This window comes from Phacochoerus africanus, chromosome 15, assembly GCF_016906955.1.
Source record: "Phacochoerus africanus isolate WHEZ1 chromosome 15, ROS_Pafr_v1, whole genome shotgun sequence".
Lineage (NCBI taxonomy): Eukaryota > Metazoa > Chordata > Mammalia > Artiodactyla > Suidae > Phacochoerus > Phacochoerus africanus.
In genome coordinates this window covers 110,851,444-110,869,003 of record NC_062558.1, presented here as the reverse complement: position 1 = coordinate 110,869,003, position 17,560 = coordinate 110,851,444, and the positions used below count along the sequence as shown (strand labels likewise).

Here is a 17,560-nt window from a genome sequence, read left to right as displayed (position 1 = left end):
TCGAAGTGGATGCCTTTCAGCCCTGTAATGGCCACTCAGTGTCTTTCTAGATCATGGCCATATTCCCAGGTCCCACCTCAGTGCCTGGCCCAAAGCAGGAGTTCAATAAATATTTACCGAATTAATGGATGAATGAATCAATGGGCCAAGACTGAGTATGAAAACTGCAACAGGCCACTTCACATAATTTTAGATGGCTCTGCTAGTTTACAGATAGGGTAACCCGACATTATATGATTATGCTGTCTTTTGTTTAGGAAGATGGTGCTATATTGCTTACATTAAATACCAGAGCTGTACTGCCTAGGGGCCTTTGACTTCAAAACAATGCTTTTATTCCTTCCCCCTGTCGTCTATACAAGGTTGGTTTTCTCCTAAAAACAATCCAATAAATAGAATAGTAAACTTTAGAAATTAAGTTCAATAAACCTCTAAGGCTGCATTTTATAAATTAGTTTTCCCAAAATACGGAACTCAATTTCAAAGACATTACTGTGAACATAATACTATCACATCAAAAAAACCACTCTTGGGATTAGAATGGGGTATTTGATTTGTGAAAGAAGGCAAGAGTATGGGTTTTGTCCTTTTTTTTTTCTGTTTAAGAATGTAATCAAGGTTGCTACTGCATGCTACACACACACACACACACACACACACACACACACACACATTTTTGGCCACACCTGCAGCATGTAGTTCTTCTTCCTGGGCCAGAGAGTGAACCTGAGCTATGGGAGCTACCCGAGACACTGTAGTGAAAACACCAGATACTTAACCGGCTGAGCCTTATGCAATATATTTTTAACATGACAAAATAGTATAAGTTATTTCAGGACAGTAGGACGATAATCTTCAGGTGATTTTCATGTTTTATCTCTTCTATATTTTTCAACTTTTTTTTTTGTCTTTTTGCATTTTCTGGGGCTGCTCTCACGGCATATGGAGATTCCCAGGCTAGGGGTCTAATCGGAGCTGTAGCAGCCAAGCCTACGCCAGAGCCACAGCAACGCGGGGTCCAAGCCTCGTCTGCAACCTACACCACAGCTCACGGCAACGCCGGATCTTTGACCCACCGAGCAAGGCCAGGGATGGAACCTGAAACCTCATGGTTCCTAGTCAGATTCGTTAACTACTACGCCACGACAGGAACTCCTCAACTTTCTATAATGAATATGCAGTAGAAAAATCTGTAAACTTCAGTAAAAATATTATAAAAACAAAATAACCCTATCATAATTACCCTCTTCTCCATGTTCTCACTATATTTTAATATTTCTATTATTGCATGTTTGCTTTAGTGATTTATGTACAGGTCTGTCTTAGCTACATACTTATATGCTGACCCATGACTTGTGAATTGTAACATTGTGGGAAGTTGGGGGGAAGGTGAGTCTAGCCTGCCTTCTAGCTTTAAAAGGGGAAAGCCAGTCTATTGCGCTGAAGGCTCTTTGGGAGCAGGGACTGTATCTTTGACACCCCACTCTGGGCAGAATGCTTTGAAAAGGGCTCAATAGTTGTTACCTAAAGAAGCAAAGAAACAATAATATGTAACACTTTTCTTCTGACATTTAAGATTTGACTTTGCCCTTCTGCATGGTCAAAATGACTGGGCTGCAGATTATGAATGATTCATTTACTAGAGTGCTGCAGATCTCGTCCATTATATTAACATTTAATTCCTTCAGTCATTTATTCAGTTATTAACAAAGATTTATTGAAAACTCGCTGTGTCATATCCATTGTTAGGTGCTACAGCTACAAAGGTAGATAAGACAGCTTTTGTCCTCCAGATGCTCATTATATGGATGGGCGGCACTTTTGAACAGATACTAATAATACAGCCTGTTAGTTCAATAATCGAGATACTGAACAATTAAGCTGGCCAAAAATGGAGTTTACAGAAGTTTCGCAGAGGAGGTGGTCCTGAGTGTTAAAAGAGGAGCTAGAGTAGGGATTCATGTGACAAGGCATATTTCTGACAAAGAGGACAGCATGAGTAAAGAGCTGGAGGCAAGAAATAGGGATGGTGGCCACAGGAGTTCAGCGTTGCTGGAGCATAAAGCTGTGGGAGTGATGAGTGATGCGTCTGGAGGGGAAGGCAGGGAGCAGGCCACGAGGGCATGGCTTAGACTTTATCTTGCAAGCAGTAGGGAGTGCAGACAGGTTTTAAGCAGAGGATGATGATACCAGAGCACCTGGAGAGGATGGTTTTGAGGGTGACAAAAACTGGAGGAAGTAGAAGTTCTTAGGAGGCATTTGCACAAATGATTTGTGTTTATATTTAATACACAGAGCTAATATTTATTTAGTGCTTATTATATACTAAATAAGCAGTATTATGCAATATTATCTTAATATTTCAAACATTCCTATGAATAAATACTATTATTATCCTTGTTTTACAGCTAATGAGACAAAACAGTTAAATAACCTGCCCAAGGCTAGGATGCAACCAGAGCAGTCTGGTACCAAAGCTTATGCTTTTTTTTTTTTTGTCTTTCTGTCTTTTCTAGAGCTGCATGCACGGCATGTGGAGGTTCCCAGGCTAGGGATCTAACCGGAGCTGTAGTCTTTGGTCTACACCACAGCCACAACTCGGGATCTGAGCTGCATCTGTGACCTACACCACAGCTCACAGCAATGCCAGATCCTTCCTTAACCCACTGAGCAAGGCCAGGGATCGAACCCACAACCTCATGGTTCCTAGTCGGATTAATTAACCATTGAGCCACGACGGGAACTCCAGCTTATGCTCTTAATTCCTATCACATTTGTTTAATTTCTATCTTCTGCATTAGAATGAAAGCTCCATTGAGACAGGGAGCTTACTGATGGTGTTCTCCACTGTGCCAACACAATAGGTATATAGTACCTATTTGTTGAACAAAACTAATGAATAAACTAGGTGGAAGAAATAGTGGACTATGTATAGGTACATACAAGAAATATTTTAGATGCACTATTGGCAAATGTTTTGCAGACTTTGTTCCAAATATCTGGTAGACTTTGGAGGTTATTATGGACTGAATGTTTATGTCCCTTCTCCTCCCCAAATTGCTATGTTGAAGCCCTAGCCCCCAATGGGTCTCTAATATTAAATGAGATCATGAAGGTGGGACTGTAATCCAAAAAGGATTGGTGTTTTTGTAAGAAGAGAGACCGGAGCTGTCTGTCTCTCTTCCTGTGTGTGTGCACTAACGAAAGGCCAAGTGAGGACACAGTGAGAAGGTAGCTGTCTGCAAGCCAGAAAGAAAGCTCTCATCAGAAACCAAATCAACTGGAACCTTGATCTTGGACTTCTAGCCTCCAGCACAGGGAGAAAATAACTTTCGATTGTTTCAGCCACTCAGTCTATGATATTTTGTTGTGGCAGCCCAAAAAGACTAAGACATTGAATAGTAGGATAAGGATGGGGAGTGAAGGACAGGTTTCTAGCCTGATAGACTGGGGGAACAGTGGTGCCACTAACTGGGGTAAAGAACCTGGGAAGAGGAAAAATTGGTTATGGTCAATGGAACAACACTAATTATCCTGTACTTAAGGATCACCTCACTCAAACATTGAAATATAATTGAAATTATTGCTTTAAGACCATTTATTCAATAAATACTTATTCGTCCTCTAGCCATAAAGGCCACTGTGTTTGTCCTGAACATACAAAGTAAGTAAGATTCATTGTTTTGCCCTCAAGTAACTCACAGTCCAGCGGGGAGAAATACGGTTCCTTTTTGTAAAGCTAGCATGCTTGCTGGAAAGACCATTTTCCTTTTCCCCGACTTCAAAAGACCTGGAGCTCATAAGAAATATATATAGAAAATCCTAGATAGAGAAGAACTTTGGTGTCACAAGACCTGGACTTGAATCTGGGCCTTGGAATATACCAGGTAAGTGATGATCTTAGGCAGGCCAAGTAACCCTTCTGGTTCTTAGGGTCCTCACCTATACCTACAGTGTTCTTCTAAGGATCAGATAAGAGATGATGAGTAGAAATGTTTTGTAAAATACAAAATGCATGTTAGCAATTACTATAATTATGAAAGGTACGGTACATTTCCAACCGGCAGAAACTAGAGGTAAATCAATCATGGGCAGCAAGTCAGAAGCGAAAGGTCAGCTTTGAACCCTGTGGGTGACAGACGGTAGTTTTGGGATGAAGCATGAAATAAGACTGGTATAGTAGAAAAAAGAACGGATTTTGGGGGTCCTACAGATCTGGTTCAAATCACAATAATTTCAATTATTAGCTATGGAAAGTTGAACAAGTCATACAATTGATCTGAGCTTCAGTTTCTTAATCTGTAAAATGGAGTTAATAATACCTACTCAGGAGGGTTGTTCTGAGTATGTGAAGGGCTTGGCGTGGTGCCTGGCAGAGTTGTTACTCAATTAATGGTAACCACTGTTCCTATTAAAACTCCCATTTTTCTCTCCTACCTCGGGAGGAGTTTACTTAGGTGGCTAAGTTACTTAAGTACAGGAAGTGAGGGCAATGGAAGGGCTATTATGACTTGCTTAAAAAGCTATTTATAAGGTTAAAAAAAAGTAGTTCAACTCAGTCTTCCTCTCCTAACCTATGGTACAAACATAACTCTTCTAGAAAATGACCACCATAACAACAACAACAACAAAAAAGACAAAAGACAAAAGCCAAAAAAAAAAAAAAAAGGAGTTCCCATCGTGGCGCAGTGGTTGACGAATCCGACTAGGAACCATGAGGTTGCGGGTTCGGTCCCTGCCCTTGCTCAGTGGGTTAACGATCCGGTGTTGCCGTGAGCTGTGGTGGTGTAGGTTGCAGACGCGGCTCGGATCCCGCGTTGCTGTGGCTCTGTTGTAGGCCGGTGGCTACAGCTCCGATTCAACCCCTGGCCTGGGAACCTCCATATGCCGCGGGAGCGGCCCAAGAAATAGCAACAACAACAACAACAACAAAAAAGACAAAAGACAAAAAAAAAAGAAAATGACCACCATATTGGCTGGTCTCTTGGCTTGGAGCCAGAGAACACCTATCTCGAAAATTATTCCTTGTATTTATTCTATTCTAAGTAAATCTACGAATCATTGTTAATGAGGTTCTCTGCAGGCAATGCTTCTCAAAATTTAATGTACAAATGAGTCACTTGGGGGCTTGTTAAAATGCAGATTTTTATTCAGTTGATTTAGAGTGAGGCATAAAAATCTGATTTTTTTTTTTTTTTGGTCTTTTTGCCTTTCCTAGGGCCACTCCCATGGCATATGGAGGTTCCCAGGCTAGGGGTCCAATCAGAGCTGTAGCCACCGGCCTACACCAGAGCCACAGCAATGCAGGATCCAAGCCGAGTCTGCGACCTACACCACAGCTCATGGCCACACCCAGTCCTTAACCCACTGAGCAAGGCCAGGGATTGAACCCGAAACCTCACGGTTCCTGGTTGGATTTGTTAACCACTGAGCCACGAAGGGAACTCCAAAATCTGCATTTCTAAAAAAGTCCCAGGTGAGGCCCATGCTGCTGGTTCACAGACCACACTTTGAAGAAGAAAGACTCTGAAAGGAAGTAGAAATATATTCCTTGGTTTTGATATAACCAAACTGCTTCTCTTTAGTGATCTACCTAACTCTAAACCAACTACTAAAAGAACACTAACAAGCCTTTTTCAGACCAGAGTTAGAAATTCTGCAACAGGACTTGTTTCCAGTCAATACTGACTTTTTTGAGCAGCCTATTATGTGCAAGGTGCTAGGGATGGAGGGGTTAGTAAGACAAAATTTCTGCTTCAGAAGACTGCCATTATTCTAATGCTGTCTGCCCTTGTAGACTATTAACTTTTGAAGGTAATCTTATTGTCTCTCCTGTTGCCTAGGACCATATAGATGCTGGGTAAATACTAAATGAATGAATGAATGAATGAATGAGGTCCCAGGTGTTTCATTAACAATGTTGTCTGGCAGAGAAAGACAAATGCAATATGATAACACTTACATGTGAAATCAAAAAAAAAAAAATAAAACAAACTAGGGAATACAGCAAAAAGAAACAGACTCACAGACATGGAGAACTCATGGTTATCACTGGGGAAAGGAAAGGGGGGTAGCCGATAGGGGTAGGGGACTAAGAGGTACAAGATACTGTATATAAAATAAACGAGCTGGAGTTCCCGTTGTGGCGCAGTGGTTAATGAATCCGACTAGGAACCATGAGGTTGCGGGTTCGGTCCCTGCCCTTGCTCAGTGGGTTAACGATCCGGCGTTGCCGTGAGCTGTGGTGTAGGTCGCAGATGCAGCTCGGATCCCGCGTTGCTGTGGCTCTGGCGTAGGCCGGTGGCTACAGCTCCGATTGGACCCCTAGCCTGGGAACCTCCATATGCCGCGGGAGCAGCCCAAGAAATAGCTAAAAAGACAAATAAATAAATAAAATAAACGAGCTAATATAATACAACACAAGAAATATAACCAATATTTTATAACAACTATAAGCTGAATATAATCTTTAAATGCTGTGAATCACTATATTGTACACCTGAAAATTATATAGTATGTACATCAACTATACTTCAATTAAAACAAATGTTGTCTGGCAGCACATGACAATGAAACACTCTCTTAGCTATCATGTGTAAGAGGTGGTTAAGTTAAAAAGAGGCTGATAGTGTGAGTCCTAATCCAGTCTGACTGGTGTCCTTATAAAAAGAGATTAGAACACACAGAGAGTCTCCAGGCATGAGCATACATAGATGGAGGGGCAACCATGTAAGGACATGGCGAGAAGGAAGCCATCTATAAGCCAAGCAGAGTGGCTTCACAGGTAACCAAACCTGCTGACACCTTGACTTTGGACTTTCAGCCTCCAGAACTGAGAAAATACATTTCTGTTGTTTAAGCCAGTCAATGGTATTTTGTTATGAGAGCCCTAGCAAACTGATACAGATTTTCACAGCTTTTCTGCCCAGGACCAAGACTCCTGTCTGCAGGGTACACAAAATATAAGAAAAACTCTAAGAGTGGATGGATGAACCTCCAAGTGCAATGGGAATGAGTCTTGGAAAGACAGAGGAGACAGAAGAGGGTGAGACAGTTGTCCAGACTGGGCTAAAACAGCTGCAGCATAGATGCATTTCCCTCTCCTTCTCATGATACCAACACAAAGTGTAGGACTGGTCTCTCTCCACATCTGAGACTGAAAGTAGTTTTTTGTTTTTTGTTTTTTTACTTTTCTCCCCTTTTCAGGTTACGTTTTGGTATTTAACATGATGTTACTTGTCTGAAAATATTTGGAGTTCCTCCTGTGGCTTAGTGGGTTAAGAACCTGACACAGTGGCCACGAGGATATGAGTTCCATCCCTGGCCTCGCCCAGTGGGCCAACTATCTGGTGTTGCCGCAAGCTGAGCGTAGGTCACAGATGCTGCTCAGATCCAGTGTTGCTGCGGCTGTGGTGTAGGCCTCCAGCTGTAACTCCAGTTTGACCCCTAGCCTGGAAACTTCCATACGCCACAGGTTTGGCCGTTAAAAGAAAAAAATATATTGTGGCAGGAAGACCCCAGATGTCTCTCTGCATGCAAAGTATTTATATACAGAGTACCTGTACTGATAAGAAGATTGAAATTTAAACAAAAAATGTATTAACACACAGTCAAAAAAGGGATTTCTGCTAGCCACAGAGAAGTTACATTTGAAACTGGATTCTAAAGTCAGGGGATTTATTTTTTGTTTTGTTTTCAAGACATGACAACTCATATGTACAGATGAATGCCTCCTTCAAAACAGTCATTCTGGAAGGTTCTACACTTATTCTAGCCACGTCAGTGTTCTCAAATCATTTCTGGAATTGTTGTCAGGGTCTGTGAGATAGTCTTCTAACAGCTCAGAATGACAACTCTTTTTTTTATTATTTTTATTTTTCTTTTGTCTTTTTTGCCATTTCTTGGGCCGCTCCCACGGCATATGGAGGTTCCCGGGCTAGGAGTCGAATCAGAGCTGTAGCCGCCAGCCTACGCCAGAGCCACAGCAACGCAGGATCCGAGCCACGTCTGCGACCTACACCACAGCTCACAGCAACGCGGGAACCTTGACCCACTGAGCAAGGGCAGGGATCGAACCCACAACCTCATAGTTCCTAGTCGGATTCGTTAACCACTGCACCATGACGGGAACTCCTCAGAATGACAATTCTTGAAGGTAGATTTGATTTTCAAAAACAACAAAGGGTCCTTCTGGATCAACCCTGTTTAACTAGGGGAGCCAGTCAAATTGTGTACTGTAAAGAGGACTGACCCTAAAATATCCATGCTGATTTTTCTGGAATGAACTCTACTCAACCCCCAAAGCCAGTTTCCAAAGGCAGACCCAAACATGTTATAGACATGACATCAAAGGCAAGGGATGTGACCGCTCTGAAGGAAGCCCCATTCACTTGGATAGGCATGTTTTCTAGTGGTTCTCTTTACCAGAATATTTCCTCAGGTCTAAATCTATCTTATGTCATGGGACCACAGTTCCTAGGAGTACAAGGACCTCACTGTTTTAGTCAACTTTTAATCTCCAACCAGGGTACTTGATGGGTGTCCAAGGCATAGCTGATGGAAAGATCAATATGGGGGAAGAATGTCTAAGGTGTCTGGGACTTACTCTGTGTGATTCAAAGGGCAGAACTAGGGCCCCAAGTGGGGCGCTGGAGACACAAACTTCTGCTTCTTGTAAGAAAGAGCTGTCAGCAGCTGGAGCTGTCCAGCAATGGAGTTAGTCTGCCCTGAAATTGGGAATGGTAAGCTTCCCACCCAGGGAGGAGTTTAAAAAGGTCAAGGCTGTTTATTATGGGAATCCTGGAAGGTTGCCCCTATGATGGGGAGCTATGCAGAGCCCTCCAAGGGCTATAACCTGAGTCCTATCTGCACAACACCTAGCAATTGGTAGGCCCTGAAAAAATACTGGAATGGAATCAATGAGGAATACGGTGCATCCTGAAAGCCAAGTAAAGGGGAAGAGCCTTCAAAGAAAGGAGGGAGAAATGAAAAGAGGAAGGGAGCCTTGAGGCAGGGCCTTCCTTGAGTTTTTGGTACCACAGGGGAGAAGCTGCTTTGCATACCTGAAGCCTCACATGTTTATGAAAGGGTAATATTTCCAAAGGGATAGGGGTTGAGAGAGGAGATACACCACATGCTCACCCTTCTTAAACTCCTCCAGCACCGTGTCCAGCCGGGTATCATTGAAGACGCAGTGCAGGGGCCGGTTGTAGAAGCGGGTGACGGTGAGGAGCGGCGTGCAGTCGTCGGGGTCCACGAAGGCCAAGTCCTTGACAAACAGAATGTCCACAATGTTGTGCCGCTGGTCACCTTCGTACACGGGGATGCGAGTGTAACCGCTGCGCAGGATCTCAGAGACAGTGGCGAAATCCAGCACTGCGTCGGAACGCAGCATGAAGCAGTCCCCAAGGGGGGTCAGCACCTCCTCTACCACCTTGGTGCGCAGCTCCAGGGCGCCTTGAATGATGTTGAGTTCTTCCTTTACCAGGTCGCTGTAAGGGTCCGCGGCCCTCAGCGTCTCCAGCAGCTTCTCCCGCGTGTAGAAGGTGCTGATCTCTTGGCGCAGTGCCCAGTCCAGCAGGCGGCCCAGCGGGTAGCACACGGGGAAGGCGGCCGCCATCAGGAGCCGGGTCAGGCACACGCTATGCGAGGCAATGGCCAGTCCGTGCCGCGAACACACAGAGTAGGGGCAAATCTCGGCGCCCAGGAACACAGCGCCTGTGCACACCAGCGCCGGCAGCCACGGGAAGTGAATCCCCGCGTCTCCATAATCTTCCCCGGCGTCCCCGACGCCCGGGGGCAGCGAGGCGTACAGCCAGCCCGCCAGGGCCGCGTTGGCTCCGGCTTGGCCCAGGAGCAGGGTGCAGAGCAGATGGGTCCCCCTGCCGCGCACGGCCTGCACTCGGCGCGCCTGTTCCTGCTCGGCGGCTGAGCCGCTGTTCCGCAGCACCCGTAACTCCACCGGGTCCAGCGAGAGCAGGCTCAAGCGCAGGCCGCTGAACAGGGCAGACAGGGCGAGCAGCAGGAGAGCTCCGAGCGCCCGCAGCCACGCGGGGGGCAGAAGGTCCCCGCCCGGGCCATACAGCCGCGGGCGGACGCGCAGCAGGAAGCCACCGGCAGCGCCGTGGTGGTGCCAAGCGCGCCCGTCCCAGGCGCACAGCGAGAAGAGCTTCCCGCCACCGCCCGCGCCGCTACGCTCTGCCTCGCCCTTGCGCAGCTCCCGCACCCGCACCTGGACTAGAGCCGAGCCCGCCACGCCACCGGGGCGCAGGGGCCCCAGGACCTCCACGTCCGACGCCCAGTCGCTCTGCTCGCGGCAGCGCTGCGGCCCCGGGGGGCGCGTGGGGACAGCGCTGGGGGCCACGCCGCTCCCGCCCGGGGGCTCCTCGATAAACACCAGCCGCGGTGCCCAGTCACCGGTGCCGTTCTCCCCCGGGGAAAGGGTGGGTGCGGGCACCGGCGCCACAGGCGCCGCGGGCCCTGGCTGGAAATAGACGCGCAGAAGGAAGCTTGTGCCTTCAGCGGCGCGCAGGGTGCCCCCCTCCAGGGACACGCGGCCTCCAGCGGTGTCCTCGGGCCGCAGGCCCAGCAGCCAGGCGGCGGCGGCCGGGGGCCGAGGGGACAGGGAGAAGAAGAGCAGGAGTACAGCGCCCTGGCTGCAGCAGTCTCGGAGCCTGAAACCCACCGCTGCTGCGGCCGCCGCCATCCTGCACTCGGCGCGGCTGCACGTGATACTGCAGAAAGCCGAGCGAGAGCTGGAGGGAGGAGGAGCCGGAGCCTGGAACCCTGCCCCAGGCAGGTCACCACGTGTACGCCTGCGGCCCGCGTGAGCAGTAGGCGAAGGGGGTTCAGACCCTGCCCCGCCCGTGGGTCCCCGCGGGAATCGGGAGATGGTCACCCCATCACTACTTCGCGCATAACCCCGACGCACTTTGGTACCTCAGAGTTGCCGCCTAGGGAAAGATTGCCTTGGAGCATGGCCTCCTACTCCAACACTAGGACGCCCCTCAGCGAACTCCTACCCGGCAGTAATTCCCTGCTGGCCCTCTGCTTCACCATTGGCTGGGGAAATTTCCCAGCCTTTCGCCTCTCCTCCTGCCTCTTGCGTTCCCCCTTCTGGTCAAAAGATATTCTAGAGGCAATTCTTGAATCATTGTGTTTGGTCTCAACTCTAGCTGACCTTTCATGTTTCAAAAATTTCCAAACGCTTAGGTTAAATTGGTTAAGACCCAGATGTCCATTAATAAGAAACTTTTGAAATAACAATACCACTGTGTGGTGAAATATTATGCAGCAGGAAAAAATAATGATATGGATCCATGAGTTTGTGATATGAAAATTATCTTCAAAGTAATGGTTGAAAAATATCAAGACACAGAAGAATGTGTATAATATGCTACTGTTTGCATTAAAGGTATGTGAGTATAAATGTATATTTACATATATACATATATAAAATATTAGATTTAATATGAGGAGGATACACAAGAAATTTGTAATAATGTTCATCTCTGGGGAGTGGGTTCATAGTACAATACTAAAAGCAGGAATTTGACACTGGTACAATGTGTGTGTATAGTTTTATCTCATTTTTTAACCACATGTATAGGTTTATATAAACATTGCTGCAATCAAAATGCAGAACTATTCTGTCACCATGAAGATCTAGGAGGGAGACTTTTTACTGAATTCTTTGTGTTATCTGAATTTACCATAGACCTATTAATTTACTTTTATACATTTATTTAAAATATCTCTATAGTTAAATTCACTTCTTGATGTATTGTTCTATGAGTTTTGACAAATACATATTCATGTAGCTATCACAATAAAAAATAGTGCCATCATCCTCCAATATTCCCTCTTACTGTCTCTTTGTAGTCAATTCCCCGCCCCCCACCATTTTATCTGCTGGCAGCTACTGATATGTTCTCTCCTATAGTTTTCCTTTTCCAAAATGTTGTATTAGTGAAATAATACAATGTGTAGCTTTTTGGATCTAGCTTCTCTTAGCATTACGCATTTGAGAGTCATCCATGCTGTTGTAGTTATCAATAGATCTTTCCTCTTTAACGACTGGGTAGTATTCTATTACATGGAGGTATCACGATTTGTTTATCCATTTACCAGTTAAATAACATTTGAGTTATTTTCAGTTTTGGCAATTATGAATAAAGCAGCCATAAATGTTTGTGTACAGGTTTTCATGTGAACATATGTTTTCATTTTTCTTTGTGTAAATTTACCATAGGTCTGTGTAAAAGTAACTATAATTTGGCATACTACTTTTGGCACCTCTAATTTAAAAAAAATCATATGTAAAATCTTATTTTTCATAGAGTTCCAAAGACATAGATTGAGAAAGACTTCAAAGGATAAATCTCAGTACAAACAGTTCCAGCTAAACGTTACCTTCTTTTCATAATAAACTCTGACCATCCAGAATGGAAATAACCTGTTCCTAGTTTGGGGCTATACAGGCCTTAGTAGGCTTCTGGTCACATTCTGGTCACATAGTTTGCCTTTCACATTCTGCAAAGAGTGTGTAACAAACCTGCCATTGTGTTAAAATAGACTAGATCCTATCCATTACAAGCTGTTTCTTGCATGGGCTGCTTAAGAGACTGAAGGAAGGTTTAATCTGAAGAGGAAACAGGCATTTACTGGAAATATGGGGGAAAGGGGGAAGAGGTATCAGGCATGTAATTGTTTATCTCAAGTGTTTACAAAAAATGATCTCATTTTTATCCTGACACTAGACCTCTCTCCTCTCCCAGCCCAAGCGCCTCAGCACAAAGTTACCTTGTCATCCTAAGAGTTCTCCCGTCTCTTTTAGGTCACAGGATTTTATCATCATTGTAATACCACCCAAACACCTTTATCAAGCTTTAGAGTTTCAAAGGGATCATATCTATTATTTCATACATATACATGCAGTTTGTGAAGTAGATATACTCATTTTACAGATCAGGTGAAACGACTGGTAAAACTTCTTTGGACTCTAGGTTGATGCCCCCTCACTCCACAGTGCTGACATGTACCACAATAGAAGCTTTCAAAAATATTCAATTAGGGGAGTTGCCTGGTGGCCTAGAGGTTAGGTGCTGTCACTGCTGTGGCTCAGGTTGCTTCTGTGTCTTGTGTTTGATCCCTGGCCCTGGAACTTCCAAGTGCAGTGGGTGCTGCCAAATATATATATGTGTGTGTGTGTGTGTGTGTGTGTGTACATATATACACATATATATTTTTTGATTAGAATTTTAAAAACATAAATTTCTGATATGAAGTACTACATTCCCATTGAAAATAATTTTTTTTTTTTTTTTTGCTTTTTGGGGCCACACCCATGGCAGATGGAAGTATGGAAGTTCCCAAGCTAGGGGTCAAATCAGAGCCACAGCAATACCAGATCCAAACCAAGTCTATGACCTACACTATAGCTCATGGCAACGCCAGATCCTTAACCTACTGAGTGAGGCCAGGGATTGAACCAGAAACCTTGTGTTTCCTAGTCGGAGTTGTTTCCACTGTGCCACAATGGGAACTCCGAAAATAAAATTTTAATGCAAAAAAGCTTAAATAAAAATAAGCCATAACCCCATTAACCAGAGATAAATTCTGTTAGCATTTTTCATTTTCTACATAGATAACTGAGAAACACACACACGCACATATCTAACTGAATGCACATTATGCATACAATTTTAGTCTGCTTCTGTCACTTGACATCCAGAACATTTTCACTAATATAATAAAAATTCTTTCATAAAGAATTTTTAGTGAATGATACCATTACATTATTGGATTATACATATTATATTGAGAGAGAGATAGAACTATAAGAATGATACCATTTCGGAGTTCCCATCGTGGCGCAGCAGAAAGGAATCTGAAATATTTCTAGTTGCACCAGCTCTATAATTAACAAGTGCTATGTTTTGGAAAGTCAATCCACTTTTCTGGGCCCATTTCCTCATCTGTGAAATGAAAGACAATTTTAAGGCCTCTACCCTTTAATGAGTCAGTGAGTAAGGGCTAATGTACCCTGGCTGAAGATAATCTAGAGAGATTGAGTACTTTTCCTTTACTGAGCAGTTTCTGGAAAAGTACTGGGTTTCCAGAGCTCTGCTGTAGCTGAAAGGATTCCTGGGGACCAGTTCAGGCAGTGTGATTCTAGTAAGGAAGAGCTGCCAAAAACAACTCCCCAGAACCTGAATGTTGACTATCTTCCTAGTTTTCAAAATAGGCAATTCCTCACTTCCTAGAGAGACAGAAGAGGTGATTCTTGCCTTTAATACCATGAGTATGTTATTTCAGAATGTACTTTTTTTTTTTTGGTCTCTTTAGGGCTCCACCTACAGCTGACGGAAGTTCCCAGCCTAGTGGTTAAATTGGAGTTGCAGTTGCCAGCCACAGCAACGCCAGATCCAAGCCACATCTGCAACTTACACCGCAGCTCAAAGCAACACTAGATCCTTTAACCCATGATAGAGGGCAGAGACTGAACCTGCTTCCTCATGGATACTAGCTGCATTCTTAACCCGCTGAAACACCACAGGAACTCCTCTCAGAAGGTACATATTAAAATGCTTTTATTTCATTGCTTGTTCATTCATTCAAAAAAAAAAAAAAAATACTTGTTAACCAAGGGCAAGGCCCTGTGCTAGATGTGCTTAGACAGAAACCACCCTTGCCACCAATAGTTTAGGTTCCACTGAGGATGACAGTGAACCAGAAAATGTTTACCTATCTAATAAATCAATTATTCCTATGAAAGAGATGTTCAAATTGCCATGCAAATACATAATCTGGGGACTTACTTAGAAAGGAGGGTCTGGGCAGACTCTATACCCAAAATGAAATGAAAATGGAAGAATTTGTGCATTCGGAAGAACAGGAAAATGTATTTTGTACCTTCTACTCTCTTTTTGTAATACTTTTCAAACTATGACAATGTATTAATAATATCCCTAACAATATAATCCGTTAACACTTATTGAATGCTTACCATGTGCCAAGTACATTATCCATTTTAATCCTCACAGTAGATGAGAAACTACTCATCTACTCAATTACTCATGGGATTGAGTAATTTTGTGAAAGTCACATCATTGGTGGGTGGTGGAGCCTGCTTGGATACACACTTTGTGTCCAGAGACTACAGTTTAAAAAGATAAGAAAATAATACCAGCTAACCCTTATATAAGGTTCACTATGTATCAGGCATAAATCAACTCATCTAATTCTCATAAAAGACTTTGGAAGTAGGTACTATTATTATCATTTCCACTTGAGGAATCTAAGCTACAGAGATACTAAGTACCTTGGTGGCCAAGATTATACAATCAGGGCAGAGGCACTGCCACTATACCACACTATTTTACACAATACCTATCATATTTCTGCCCATTGACGGACATCATCTTACATAGTTGCAGATATAATGTTCCTACGAGTGTAGTAGTCTATTTTTTTCCTTCATCATTGTAGTGTATTTTCTGTCATTATTTGTAAGTAAGTATTTTTTTCCTTTTTCTTCCCTACCCTTATACTGTGTTGTTGTTATTATTATTATTATTATTTTTTTTTTTTTTGCCATTTCTTGGGCTGCTCCCATGGCATATGGAGGTTCCCAGGCTAGGGGTCGAATCGGAGCTGTGGCTGCTGGCCTACACCACAGCCACAGCAACGCGGAATCCAAGATGCATCTGCAACCTATACCAGAGCTCACAGCAATGCAGGATCATTAACCCACTGAGCAAGGCCAGGGATCGAACCCCCAGCCTCATGGTTCCTAGTCAGATTCATTAACCACTGAGCCACAATGGGAACTCCACTGTGTTGTTATTATTGCTGTTGTTTATCTGTTGGTTTTACCACAGGCACAGAGGATTGAGCTAATCATCTTCCTCAGCTCATGGGCTTTGAAAAAGACTCCTCTACCCCATCCTGATCCCAGTTCCATCCCCTCCCCTTTCAGGCAGCCTTTCCAACTTTTTGATATGTCCTTAAAACAAATATGTATCCTTTTAAAATACACCACATTGGCTTGTGTTTGTTTTCTTTTTATAAGATACGATTTACATACGATAACTTTCAGTCTTTCAAACTACACAATTAGGTGGATTTTAGCATATTCATAAAGTTGTACAGTGGTCATCACTACCTAATTCCAGAATATTTTTTGGAGGTTCCCAGGCTAGGGGGTTGAATCGGAGCTACAGCTGCTGGCCTACACCACAGCCACAGCAATGCCAGATCCGAGCCGCGTCTGTGACCTACACCACAGCTCACGGCAACACTGGATCCTTAACCTGCTGAGTGAGGCCAGGGATGGAACTTGCAACCTCATGGTTCGTAGTCAGATTCATTAACCACTGTGCCATGCCGGGAACTCCTGGTTTGATGGTTCTAAGTCCTGGGTGGGCTTCCGCAGTATATAGCCACAACATTATTTTCATACATTCCCTTAGAGGTGGACATTTACATTACCATCAACTTTCCACTACCACCGACATGGCCACAGTGACATCCTTACTGTTCCCTACTGAGCCAATGGAGGATTCTTCTGGGATGTGCTCACTGTGGGACTGTAGGATCACAGTGTACACATATACCTAATTTCACTCAGAACAAACAAATGACTGTCTACCAGTAGCACCTGAAGTTTCCTGTTTTCCTGCATCCTAGCCCACATTTAGTATTATTCACTTTCCAAATCTGGACAGCTTGGTCATGAAGAGCTATCGCATTTAAAAATTTAAATGTCTCTGATTCCTAACAGCTTTAAGCATGACTTTATATATTTGTTTGGTGGTATATTTTCAGGTGTGAAATTGAGTGGAGTGGGGCTAAAATATTGGGCTGGCATTTAAAGTACATCTACATTTTTATAGGATGTATATTCAACAGAACTTCATATCTAAAAACAATAACCCATACTTTACCTAGCTTGAGGCTCTGGACTAAGTCAGAAGCACGGAGATGGAGCTTCCAGATTTAGCAGGGGTAAAATAGCCTGGACTTGTTAATGTCTACAGTAAAGAGTTAATTGTGGAGTTCCTGTGGTGGCTTAGCAGAAATGAATCCGACTACTATCCATGAGGATGTAAGTTCGATCCCTGGCCTCGCTCAGTGGGTAAAGGATCCAGCGTTGCCCTGAACTGTGGCTGGTGTAGGTCACAGATGCGGCTTAGATTCTGCATTGCTGTTGCTGTGGCTAGGCCGGCAGCTACAGCTCCAATTTGACCTCTAGTCTGAGAACCTCCATATGCTGCAGATATGACCCTAAAATGACAAAAGACAAAAAAAAAAAAAGAGTTGATGGTGTGCACAGCATTCTCAGATACAGTTACGAAGAAAAGTTTCTGTCTAGGGCAGGGAAGTTTCCCCACCCACCGCCCAATAAAGGTCAAGAGCTTTTTAGGGGAATGATTAGTCCCCAGCATCTGTGCGGTCAGAAGGTGAGTCCTTCTGAACTTGATCACCAGCTAATCAGTTCATTCAACACCTCAATCAGGTAATCTAGTAAGGGGTCCCAGCCTGGGTCACAAAGAGCTGG

At 44.0% G+C, this 17,560-nt stretch overlaps 1 protein-coding gene across 1 annotated transcript in view; it reads right to left on the bottom strand.

Moving 5' to 3' along the window:
* CNNM1 (cyclin and CBS domain divalent metal cation transport mediator 1) overlaps positions 1-11,049 on the bottom strand; it is a 61,937-nt gene extending 50,888 nt beyond the window's left edge. Inside the window, exon 1 of the mRNA XM_047761681.1 lies at positions 9,142-11,049. Within this exon, the coding sequence (XP_047617637.1) occupies positions 9,142-10,705 (1,564 nt within the window). The 5' untranslated portion in view covers positions 10,706-11,049. The remainder of the gene's footprint in view (positions 1-9,141) is intronic.
* Positions 11,050-17,560: the final 6,511 nt, after the last annotated feature.